Source organism: Phascolarctos cinereus, unplaced genomic scaffold (assembly GCF_003287225.1).
Source record: "Phascolarctos cinereus isolate Bilbo 61053 unplaced genomic scaffold, phaCin_HiC Scaffold_4;HRSCAF=312, whole genome shotgun sequence".
NCBI lineage: Eukaryota > Metazoa > Chordata > Mammalia > Diprotodontia > Phascolarctidae > Phascolarctos > Phascolarctos cinereus.
In genome coordinates, this window is record NW_027555847.1 from 364708577 (window position 1) to 364721259 (window position 12683).

At 36.9% G+C, this 12683-nt stretch overlaps 1 protein-coding gene across 2 annotated transcripts in view; it reads right to left on the reverse strand.

Moving 5' to 3' along the window:
- Positions 1–12683, reverse strand: part of WDR7 (WD repeat domain 7) — a 462409-nt gene that overhangs the window by 145908 nt on the left and 303818 nt on the right. For both annotated transcript variants that reach the window (XM_020994630.2, XM_020994621.2), the window contains one exon: positions 5050–5236. In XM_020994630.2, coding sequence (XP_020850289.1) covers positions 5050–5236 — 187 coding nt within the window. The remainder of the gene's footprint in view (positions 1–5049; positions 5237–12683) is intronic.

A 12683-nucleotide genomic window follows, 5' to 3' on the forward strand; every position in this document is an offset into this window, starting at 1 on the left:
ATAGCTTTCTAATGCATACACTTTCTGCAAGTCTCTCTCCAGTGGAATTCAGCCTCCACTCAAATGCCAGGGTAATTTTCCTCAAGCGCAGATGTGAACATATGAACTCCCCTGCTCAATAAACTCTAGTGGCTACCTATCACCTCCAGCATTAAATATAAACTGCTCTGTTTGGCTTTTAAAGTCCTTCAAAAACTGTAACCTTCCCACTTTTCTAATATTCTTGTTTCCCTCCATTCGCTCTACTGGCCTACTCACAGCTTTTTTGAAAATAGCAGTCTTTGTGCCTTTGCAGTGGCTGTCCCCCATACCTGGAATGCTTTCCCTCCTCACTCCCAACTTCTAAGTTTCCAGGGCTTTCTTCAGAACTCAGCTCAAATCTCCCCCTTCTGTAGGCCTTTTCTAGTACTCTTAGTTGCTAATACTTTTCTTTCAGATGAGACTCATCTATTCCATGTTAACTTGTATGCTTCTAGTACTTTATATGTTGTCTCCCCTATTTGATTACTTTCCCTGAGGGCAGGGACTTTTTTTTATATTTGTTTCTTTGTATCTCCAGAGCCCAGTAAAGTGTCTGGCACAGAATAAATACTTAATAAACATTTTCTGACTGGCCCGCACTCTCCTTCAAAACGCTTGTACTCACCTTGCCCCTCATGACTCTACATTATTTCCCAACTGTTAAATCCAGTGGCCTTTTTTCAGTGCTTTTCACTCATAAATCACTTTGTACCCTCTGGCATTATCAACCCACCCTTCCCAATAGGATACATCCTCCTTCCTCAGCTTCACAAATATCACACTTCTGATTCTCCTGTCTCTAATAATTCCTTCTGTGCCTCCTTTGCTAGTTCTTCTTTTTCAGGTTGACCTCATAGTATGACGGTTCCCTAAGTGTCCAGCCTTGGTGCTTTCTCTCTAACCACTTTCCCTCAATTTCATTCACTCCCATAACTTCAACCACTAACTTTATTCAGGAGATTTCCAAATCTATCTCTTTAAGATAGACCACTCTTCTGAGCCCCAGATATTCAACTGTCCACCTTGAAAGGCAACATTTCCATCCAAAACCAAGCTTATCATTACCATTAAACCTGCTCTTTTTTCTGACTTCATTATTTCTAAGTCCCCATCTTGCTCATAATCTTGGGGTTTTCTTTGACCTTTCTCTCTCCCTCAAATCTTAGTCAGTGACCAATTATGTTATAAATTTCAGTTATAAATTTCACCTCCAAAACATTTATGTCTGTTATCTCTCTATCCCCAATGCCAAAACCTTACTCAGTGCAGCCCTTATTACCATAGAACTGAACAATGATCATGGTATTCTAACAGGACCCCTCATCTCTCTTTTTTCTCTAATCCACCTCACACACTACTAGAATAATCTATCTTCAACATTCTAAAAAGAGAAAGGTTATTGAGAATTAGAACAGTGAAGTCTAAGTTTAGAGATGAAGGGAATTTCTTCTGTGTCTTAAAGGGCAGGGAAGATTTGAATCTATGGAGAAGCGAGTGAAGAGTATGCCTAGCAAAGGTGACAACAGGAACCTCAAGTAGGGCATTGCGTACATACCAAAGAAAGAATACTAACATAGACTACGTGTAGGGAGGCTAGCAGAGGAACCCTAATTCTTTATTAGGCATTTTTATTTGTATATTTGGTGATGAATAAGAGTCCTACTTTTAAAACTGAAAAAGGGGACTGTATAATTGATTCAATAATTTGGTGGATTGATTATCAATTCACTTTTTGCTCTTTAAAGTTATGATTTGCTTTTGGTGGCATTTTTCCAGTTTTTAATCAATCTACTTAAAATATGTTTACTGAGCACACACTATGTACCCTATACTGTATTAGGCATAGTAGGCATTATAAGCTGTTAGAAGATCCCATCCCTGAAGAAAGAAATAATATAATTTGGAAGTCCCTTAAAATTAGGATTATCACCAGAGAACAGAACTAGAAGGTAAAACATAAATCTGTCATTTCTGTTACCTGTAAGCAGTATTATTTGCAAATAATATGATTGACAAATATGTAAACTATAAGCTAAAATGAGATTATGTATACTACCATCTACCATACTACCACAAAATCAAGAGTTAATTGTACTTTCTACCCACATATTAGTTAGTCCTCAGTTTTTCATATGTCTATGATGTGAAAATCAATACTATGCAACCTAAAGAAAAAGAAGACTGAAATGTTATACTTGGTATTCAAACGCATTTTTACATATTCTTCTATAATACATGACTAATGCTGCATTCTACTTCCAACTACTCAGGAGTCCAACAATGCCTTCTAGAATGAAATGGGGAATTATGCTAAAGTACAGATCCATATAAAATTTATTTTTTGTGCATAAAGAACAATGAACCACAATTTGAAACAGTGATGGCAGTGAATACATTTACATTGCATATTTAACAGCAGCTGATTTTTAAAAGCCAATAAAATAGCTTAAAATTAGACTCTGCTTGCTAAAGCAGGTAAGGCTAAACACTACATATACTTATCCAAAATATTAATCTGTCATTGCAGAATTATGTAAAAGAAAACACATTTTTGTCAAGATTACATCACTTGGCAGTTACGACACAATAACTAGTCAGTATAACATTTAATATAAAAACAAAACCCAAATCACTACAGAAACAAAACTGATACTTTTAATTTGCCCCCAAAAGATGTCAATTTTTAAGCTCAATCAGTAGCAGAAATGAACAAACTAGGGAAATAAGGATGATGAGATGTTCAGAGAGATAGTAGAGGGTAAATCCAAGATAGACAAATTGAGGTCCTCCACATCCAGCCAATACACAAAAATCTTTTAGCAATATACCAATGTTAAATATTGAATAGAACCTGTACAGCAATCAAGGTTTCTGGTATAAATGCTTTCATCAATGTTAATAGGTCAACACTGTTCTGCTTAGGTATCAAAAGAGATTAAATTTCCTAAAGAGAATCTGAATTTCACTTGAGGATGATTTTCTATTTTTATTTAATGACCAGATAAGTACAGCTGAACTAGAGGCTTGTTCTGATCTGATCTCAGTCCCTTTATGATTCTCTTGCTAATCCCACAGATCCTCACTTTGCTCTCTATTATTAAATCCTAATGAATATAGCTCTATACCCTGTGGCTGTAGACTGGAGTGAGGGCAAAGGTAGGGGGAATAAAACACAATGAACAAAATAACAACAAAAAAGCAAATAAATCTGCATTTAATTTTTACCAATGCATAGTCCCCATCCTAAAAAGCTCTCACTAAGTCATCACAGCTCTATCCCCAAGGCTACTAAGGCAACTTTTTCTCATACATTTCATGCTTCTTTTCCCTGAAGAGGAGTCTGGACTTCAACCTCAGGCCCCACCACACCACCAGGAATATCTCCAAGGGAAGCACAGAACTAAAAACTGAAAATAGTTATAGTAAGGATCTCATTTTATACTTTCCCTCAAAAGAAGCATTCAGAGGAGCCTGGATTTGGGGCTGAAAAGGACCTTAGATCATCTAGTACAACATGTTCATTTTACAAATGAGGAAACTGAGATTCAAGAATATTTCAAAGCAGCAGCTAGGTGGGCAGTGGATGGAGCACCGGCCCTGAAGTCAGGAAGACCTGAGTTCAAATCCAGCCTCAGACTAAACACTTGACATTTACTAGCTGTGTGACCCTGGGCAAGTCACTTAACCCCAATTGCCTTTAAAAAAAAAGAGTATTTCAAAAACACACACATACACATCCATGTTTGCCAAAAACAGTAACTCAATCAAGATTCAGATGCACTATACTACTTTAATTGCAGTGTTTTAATTACTGATCTTATGTATTTCAGTTCTAGTATATTTACCTATTAAATTTGCAATGTATATTCTTGTTTTTATTTTTTCTTTATGGAATTCTTGTCTAGAGATAACCTTTAAATTTAGATAAAATACCTAATCTTCAGTAGGCTCATTATTCAATCACTATATGTATAAAATGAAGATGTGGGACTAGATGAAATTTAGGGTTCCACCTAATTATAAAATCATATGATTCCAAGATTGTGTTGCTATGTTATGAGAATGCTGGACTATCATCTGTCTCCTGCTTTCTAACTGTGATTTATCCCACAAGGCTCTGTCCTGGAGTCTACCTTTTCTTTATACTCTTTCTTTTAGGATCTCATTATTTTCCCTTAGGTTCAGTTATCATCTGTATGGAGATAGTTTCCAAATCTAAATATTCAATTCTAATCTGTCTTCTGAACTTTAATCTTGCATTATGAACTGTCTGCTGCACGATATCACCCAAATGTCCATAAGCATCTCAATTTCCACCTATCCTGGAACTCATTGTCTTTCCCCATAAATCCAACTCTTGTTCACATTTCCATGGTTTTATTGGGGGTACCACTATTCAACCAGGCTTTGAGGTTCGCATCTTCAAAATCATCCTTCACTATTCCCTCTCACTGACTCTTCCCCTCATATCAAATGAATTGCTAAGTCATTTTTCCTCCAAAATATCTATGACATCTCACAAGACCACCAACCTAGTTCAAGATATCATCTTTTGCCTGGATTACTACAGCAATCCCCTAACTGTCTGCCACAATAATCTTAAGTATAGGTCTTATCACATTATTTCCAATTTGGCTTCTAGGTACCAATTCCAGAACCGTCTTAGCCTTCCTTCTTCCAAAACTGGAATTTTGTTTGTGGGGATTTTATCTCAAACACAGTTTATAAAAGTTCTTTAGAATTAGTAATGGCTTGGAATAATAGAGTAAAGGGCTGGTCTTGTAGTCAGGAAGACCTAGGTTCAGGTGTAGCCTCAGTCAAAAACTATACAACTTTGAATAAACAAGCCATGGAATTTCTATGCTGCAGGCAATTCTCACATTAAGTTGAAGATAATCTCCCTGCATTGGTGAATTGAGTTTCCACAAGGAGTTCCCTACATAGATGACTTTATAAATCAAGACCACAAAAAAAAATTTTTTAATAGAATAAACAAATGAATAAAAATAACAGAAAGTGGGCACATACTTAGCAAGTTGCTTCTCAGCATCGGCACACAGCTCAAGAAGGCCCATCAGGACAGCAGACACATCCATATATGGCTCCCATACTGTAAAACCTCGTCCGATTAGATCAATAGCAGTTCTTCGGATTGTGCTATGTGGAGGGAGCTTAGGACTAGGTGGTTGTAGGAGAAGGAATGTCAATGCCTTGCCTAAGGTACAAAACAAAATGCAAAGGAATATGTTAATTTTGCTTCTTATGTTTTTTTGGGGGGGCTGAGACAAGTTTTCACATTGTATTTCAGACATTAAATTGAATTAGAATTAATTCAGAATATAAAGTAGTATACTGTGACAATAAGACACGCTTCCAATTCATAGATGAGTAAATCACAAACCTTAAGCATCTCAATAAAATGACCAAAGTAGAAATTAGTGCTCTCTATGTAGACTATAGAAAAGTCATTATATTAACTTATGTTTAATATTCCAAAACCATTTTTTAAATTGGACAACAAAAAATATTTCTACCAAAAGCATAGTTGTTCCCCTTAACAAGAGGTGGCATGGCACAATGGAAAAGGCATTGGATTTGGAGGCAGGAGATGCAAATTCAAATTCCAGTTCCACTACCTATGAGCTCCATGGGAACTTGGATTTTCTAACAAAGTGCTGGACCCAAAGTCAGGAATACTTGGGTTAGAATTCTCATACACTTACTAATTGTGTGACCCTGGGCAAATCACTTCACTTCTCTCTCCTCAGTCTCCTCATCTGTAAAATGAGGGGTTTAGATTTAATGACTCATAAGGTCCTTTCCTGTTCTAAAACCATGATGCTTTGAACTTCCTAAAAGATGTTTTTCCTACTTAGTAATCTTTACAATATAGTTATCTTTCCCTTTTCCTAAGCTAACACTGTAATTGTCTCCTTTTGAATGCATTTTAATTACTGAATTTGATGCCAAGTTGTTCTTGGGAAGGGTTCCCAAACCACTCAATTCAGACCCATTCACAGAACTCAAGGCTTTACCTGCTCAATATCAAATCCAGTTGTCATTGCTTCCCCCATCCCTTAAGAGTGGGCTCAGATTCCCATTAGGATTGACCATGGCCTATTGTGTTCCCTACAGTTCTTCAGGCACTTTATACCTGACGCTATCCTAACTCCCTCCATCTCCAGGTTTCAAAATCAGAGAAGAACAGACTTCCTATTATATGCCTTTGGTCTCTGATAGCAGGTATTTTGAAAAGAGAACTATACAGAGAGGCAGAGTGGTTAGAGCTTGCACCAGTAGTCAGGAAGATCTGGCTATACTCATACTCTAGATTTTTTTTTTTAAGTTGAGAAGGTATTTTGAAATCTATTAAGGGTAATTGACATATTATTTGTATTTCAAAGGTGGCTATCACTCAAGGAAGAATCATCGAATGGCCAATCAACTGGTAATGACCCTTTTTATATTACTCAGGTTGGTCCCTGGATATAATATATCCATGTGAGGAACTTTCATAGTAGGATTGTCAGAGCATGCCTTTTTCTAGCACAGCCTTCAAGATCTCAAGGTCACCTGACATGCTAAATAAGACTTCACTGAACATTTGTTAAACCAGTGCATACGGCCAGGTGCTGAGGATAGAAAAGCAAAAACCAAAACTATCCCTTCCCTCTAACAGCTACATCTTCCTGGGGAAGAAACAAGAAGTCTAAGAGTAATAAGGACAATCACCAGTCATTCTTGCAGGAAAAAGCACTAACAACTGTGGAGTCTGTGAAGAGAAGGATTCCAGAAGAAATGGAAACTGAACTAAGACTTGAAAGAAAAGATAGATTCTGAAAGGCCAAGATAGGGAAGGAGAGTACATTGTACGAATGGATTCAAAGGCAAGAGGCAGACAGCTGTCCATCTCATCTGGAACAGACTCTATGAAAGAAAGTACATAAGGCTGGAAAGGTAGATTGAAAGCAGACTGTCAATCAATAAGCATTTATTAAATTTTAAATGTGTGCTAAGCACCAGGGATAAAAAGGGGAAAACACAGTCCTAGCCCTTGAGGAGCTCCTATGCAAATGGGGGAGCACATGTAAATAAATAGGTACATATAAGAGATATACAATGTAGATGGAAGGTAATCTCACTTCAAGCATTTAAAGCTATCTTTCTGAGAGGTGGACACAGTAAAACTTTTAAGGTCATTCAAAAGATTGTGAAAAGCCTTAAATGCTAGTCTAAGGCATTTAGATTTTATTGTAAAAGCAATAAGAAGGGAAACATTAATATTTTTGAATATGGAAGTGATATGGTTACACCTGTACTTTAGGAAAGGGTTTTTTTTTTGGAGGGGGGAAGGGTAGCACTGTGGAAAGTGGATTAGAGAGGGAAAGACTGAAGGCAGGGAAGCTAATAAGTAGGCAATTTATAACAGTCCAGAATAGAGGTGATAGCCCTTGGTTAAAAAGAAGGTCAGTTAGAATCAATAGGATGTGGCAAATGATTGGCTATGCGTCAAGAAGAGGAAAGAATTGTGGATGATTAGATCATACAAGTAAATACCTATGGTAAGAGAATTAAAATGGCAATTATTCAAATAAAGAAAACTGTTTTGAAAAAGGTAGTCGCTCTCACCCTCCCCTATCAACCTCTGAAAACCCAGAAAATATCACTCCAGAAAAAAAAAAACCCTGGAACAGCTGAACTAGAAAAAAGACGGGAAGCAGCAGTACAGCAGCCCAGCAAACGGGTCTCCCAGTACCTCAGCAAAAATAAGGGAAGCAGCACTACAAAGGGCCCCAGGGGGATAAGCACCCAGCAGCATTCACCTGAAAGGAGCTGAAGAAGCAACCTAGAGTCTTCCTAAAGTCCCAGCCTTGCTGATTCCAACCCAACACCAGGTAAGCTGTCAGAACGCTACAGCCTCCAACTGTCAACCAGAAGGGAGATCCTGAAGCCCAGATGGTAGAGCAGGCAAACACCAACACTTAGACCTCCGAGTGTCTCAGGGAGGGTGGGGGAACCAGTGGAAACCAGCTCAGAAAACTACCAGGTGCCTCAGCACCATACCACAAAGGAATCTCCCAGTGCAGCAGCAGAAACAAGGGAGGCAGCATCGCAAGGGGCCCCAGGCAGATAAATGCCCTGCATTAAAAGGAGATGAAGAAAGTTAAAGGAAAGGAAAAGCAGGCAACCTAGAACTGCCTGAAAGTTCCAGCCTTGCTGATTCCAGCCCAACACGAGGTAAGCTGCCAGAAACCTACAGCCTCCAATTGCCAACATAAGAGACCCCAGCACACAAAGCAAGTGACCAAGACCTAGGCTCCCAACACAAGAAGCTTGGGTCAGTGCCCTCTGTTCCCCAGCAGGAGAGCTCAATCTCTTTAAAGGCCAGGGAATAAAGAAACCATGAGAAAAAAAGAAATGTACGATAGATTCATATTATGAGAAGAGTGAAGATCAAGGCAGAAATTCTGAAGAGGACAACATTGTCAACAAACCCACATCTGCAACATCAAAAGGGAATATGAACTGGTCTGAAGCCCAAAAAGCCTTCTTAGAAGAGCTCAAGAAGGATTTTAAAAGTCAAATGAGAGACGTAGAAGAGTCCTTCAAAAATACAATTGGCCAATTGGAAAAAAAGTACACTGAAGAAAACAAGTCCCTAAAAACACAATTGGCAAACTGGAAAAAAAGTACACTGAAGAAAACAAATCCCTTAAAAATACAATTGGCCAATTGGAGAAGGAAGTACAAAAACTAACAGAAGAAAACAATCTGTTAAAAACTAGAATTGGACAAATGGAAACTAATGACTCTATGAGAGAGCAAGAATCAGTCAAACAGAAACAAAAAAATGAAAAAAAAGATGAAAATGTAAAATACCTCATTGGTAAAACAACTGACCTGGAAAATCGATCCAGGAGAGACAATTTAAAAATCATTGGACTACCTGAAAATCATGATGAAAAAAAGAGCCTGGACAGTATCTTTCAGGAAATCATAAAGGAAAACTGCCCAGAAGTCCTAGAACCAGAAGGTAAAATAACCATAGAAAGAATACACCACTCACCACCTGAAAGAGATCCCAAATTGACAATGCCAAGGAATATAATAGCAAAATTCCAAAATTACCAGATGAAAGAGAAGGTATGAAAGCAGTCAGAAAGAAACAATTTAAATATCATGGAACCACAGTCAGGATTACATAGGACCTTGCAGCTTCTACATTAAAAGACCGCAGGGCATGGAACATGATATTCTGCAAGGCAAAGGAGCTTGGATTGCAGCCAAAGATCAACTACCCTGCTAAAATGAGCATGATTTTTCGAGGCAGGAGATGGATATTCAACGAAATAGGGGACTTCCAAACCTTCCTGATAAAAAGACCAGAGCTCAACAAAAACTTTGATCTTCAAGTACAAGATTCAAGAAAGACAAAGAAAGGTAAATGGGACAGAAAGATACAAAATGTTGTTAATAAGGGCAGACTGTTTACATGATGACACTTGCAACTCTTGAGAACTGTATGGACCATGTTAAAGGAGTATACATAAAGGGGGTGGATATTAGTTGACTTTGATGTAATGATAAAAAAAAATCTAATCAAGTGAGTTAAATGAATCCAAGTAAGTGGATTAGTCTGAGCTTAGAAAATGTACTGAGAAAGGAGGAGGCAGACAAGGATAAATTACATTACAGGAAAAGAGAGAAAATCCTATTACAGCAGAGGGAAAGAAGGGAGGGGGGTGAGCACTGTTTGAACCTTACTCCCATCAGATTTGGCTTAAGAAGGGAATAACATAATCAGTAAGGTACAGAAATCTAACTTGCCCTATAGGCAGTAGGAGGGAAAAGGGGAAAGAAAAGGGAGGGGGGAGAGAAGAGAGGGAAGAAGCGGTAAGGGCAAAGGGGAAGAAAAGGGAAAGGGATAATAGAAGGTAGAAGAGACTGAAGGAGGCGGTGGTCAAAAGCAAAACACTAGTGAGGCGGGGAAAGGAGAAAGGAGAAAGAAAAGCATAAACGGGGGGAAAAGGATGAAGGAAAAAGACACAGATAGTAATCATAACTGTGAATGTGAATGGGATGAACTCTCCCAGAAAACGGAAGTGGATAGCAGAATTTTTTTTTCCTCTTCTGTTGAGTTTTGTTTCCTCTTTCTGATGATTCCTCCTATTGGTTTTAATTTTTACTTACAACTTCACTAATGTGAAAATATGTTTAATAGTAATGTAAATGTATAGCCTATATCAAATTATGCGCTGTCTTGGGGAAAGTGGTGGGGAGGAAGGGGGAGAAAAATTTTAAACTCAAAAGCATATGGAAGTGATTGTTGATAAATCAAAATAAATTAATAAAAAAGAAATAAAAAAAGAAATAAAACAACAGAAGAGATAAAAATAAAAAATTAAATAAAAATAAAAAACAAAAAAGAAAACTCTTTTATTATCCATCATGTATTCTATATTTATCTATAAAAATTAAGAGAAAAGGGGCTTAAATTGTCTCATATTTGAAACCATCTATATGTGTCTATCCACATTTATACATATAATTGCAAATACAAATATGTATAATTGTGTATATAAATATGGATGACTTCTTAGCACATACATTTTTTATGGTTCCATTATATTGTGTAGCTTTATGTAGATACTGGTTAAGGACCCAACTGGAATGCTTTCGAGGACAGTCTTGTTTGTTTTTGAAGAAAGGAATTTTTTGTTGTGTTCTGTCTTTCTTGGAAGGTATAGCTAAGTACACCCAGTCATTGTAAACAAATCCTCAACAGAACAACCAGCAAAGTTCAGAAGCAAAAACAAACAAACAAACAAACAAAATTATCTCATTCAAAATCCTTTGTGTTCCTTGTATTATCCTGAACAATTCATTCCACCTTTGGGGCTGGGTACAAACCCAGAAAATGGCAAAAATACTTTTGCTGCATCACTAGGTTACTCTATCTTTAAAAGCCACAGTCTTTATACTCCATGTCTCCACTCCCCATTTCAAAGCTGCACTTAGCATGATAACAGTGAATACTATGCACTGCTGATAGTCCCCATCTTTTCCTCTTGCTCTCCAATTTCACATAAAGGAATGGAAATGACAATATTTAGAAAACATCTTGTTGCTCCTCTTGCAAAGCTTTGGGTAGCCTTGACTCTTTTCCTTCTAACATTGTATGTATGCTCAGGGGTTTCCCCTTGCATTGTTACATTGACTACTACCTCTTCTTCCTCCAGCAGTTTATCTTGCATTCCTTTCTCTAATGCTTGCAACATGACTTTTTTTGTTTCTGTTTCCTTGATCAGTTTAGACTCTGTGTCCTCCATTGGTTTAGACTCTGTATCCTCTATCAGTTTAGATCTATGTCCTCCTTTTCTTTCTTTTGATTCTTTCTTCCACAGGTGACCCACTTCTTCCTCTTTTTTCATGTTGATCATTATTTTTACTTCCTGCAACACTTTATTCTGCTTCTAACTCTGCTTCCGACTTTGCCACTTGTGATTTTACATTTTCCTGGACCAAATCTCTTCTGGCTTTAATTTATATTTTTTCTTCTGCTTTTACTGGATTACTTATCACATCTTCCTCTTTTTTTTTTTTTTGGTGTGAGTATTTTTGTTTTATCTTACATCTTATTCTCATTCATGTCATCTTTTTTTCTGCTTGATATCTTTGGGCACTATTTCATCTTCCATGTTGCTATCCCAGTCTTGCACTCTTATTTGCTTGAGCTTTAATAGTCTTTTCCTTCATGCCAGCCTCTCTGATCTAATTTTACGCATTAAATAAGAGCACAACATGTTTGAGGAATTTCAGTTATAGTATCACTGAAGTTTTCTTCCTTGTCTCAGCACATATATTCTTAATAGGATATCAAAAAGGGTTTTCACTTATCTGGTCAATAAATTTATTTTTAATATTCTAAAAGATAGTCATACGTTTAAACAAAAAGCTATCTATAGTGAACAATGAGTTTTCATATTTTTAACATTAGAACGGTGCCCAGCACATAGTAGGTATTTAAAACACATTTTGTTTTGTATGCAGAGTTGAAATGTAGGTAGCATTATTACAGGCAATTAACAGAGGGGAAAAGTGAAAATCTAAACAAACTACTGATCTTTATCATTTTCTAAGTAGCTTTTAAAAATTATAGGGGAATAGAGAGTCTTAACATCATTATTGTAACTATAACCTTCGTGAGCTTTGCTATTATCCAGACACTTTGACAATCAAAACGGAAAAGACAAAGACTTATTTAAAAACAACACATATACAATAAGACTACTGTATTAACTTATTAAAACTAAACTTATTTACCACACAAAAAGATATACAATTTGTAGGACTCTAATTACATTTTAAATCCCTCTCTACTTCTTAAGTAACCATACGGACTTTAACTAAAGAGTCTTATGATTGGCTGAAGAGAGGGACATTGGATCAGAATTTTCATTAATTATCCTTCTCACCTCATCAGTAACCTTATTATTCAATTAGCAAAAACAACAAGTTTTGGTCACCCAGCCACAAATCACCATGCAGTAGTGTTGGGTCATTAATCAGCACTCAAAATTTTTATGGCATAGAAAATATGAATAGAGATAGCATATAATGTATTTACAAGAGAAAAAGCTGTTTGATTTAAATCTCATTTC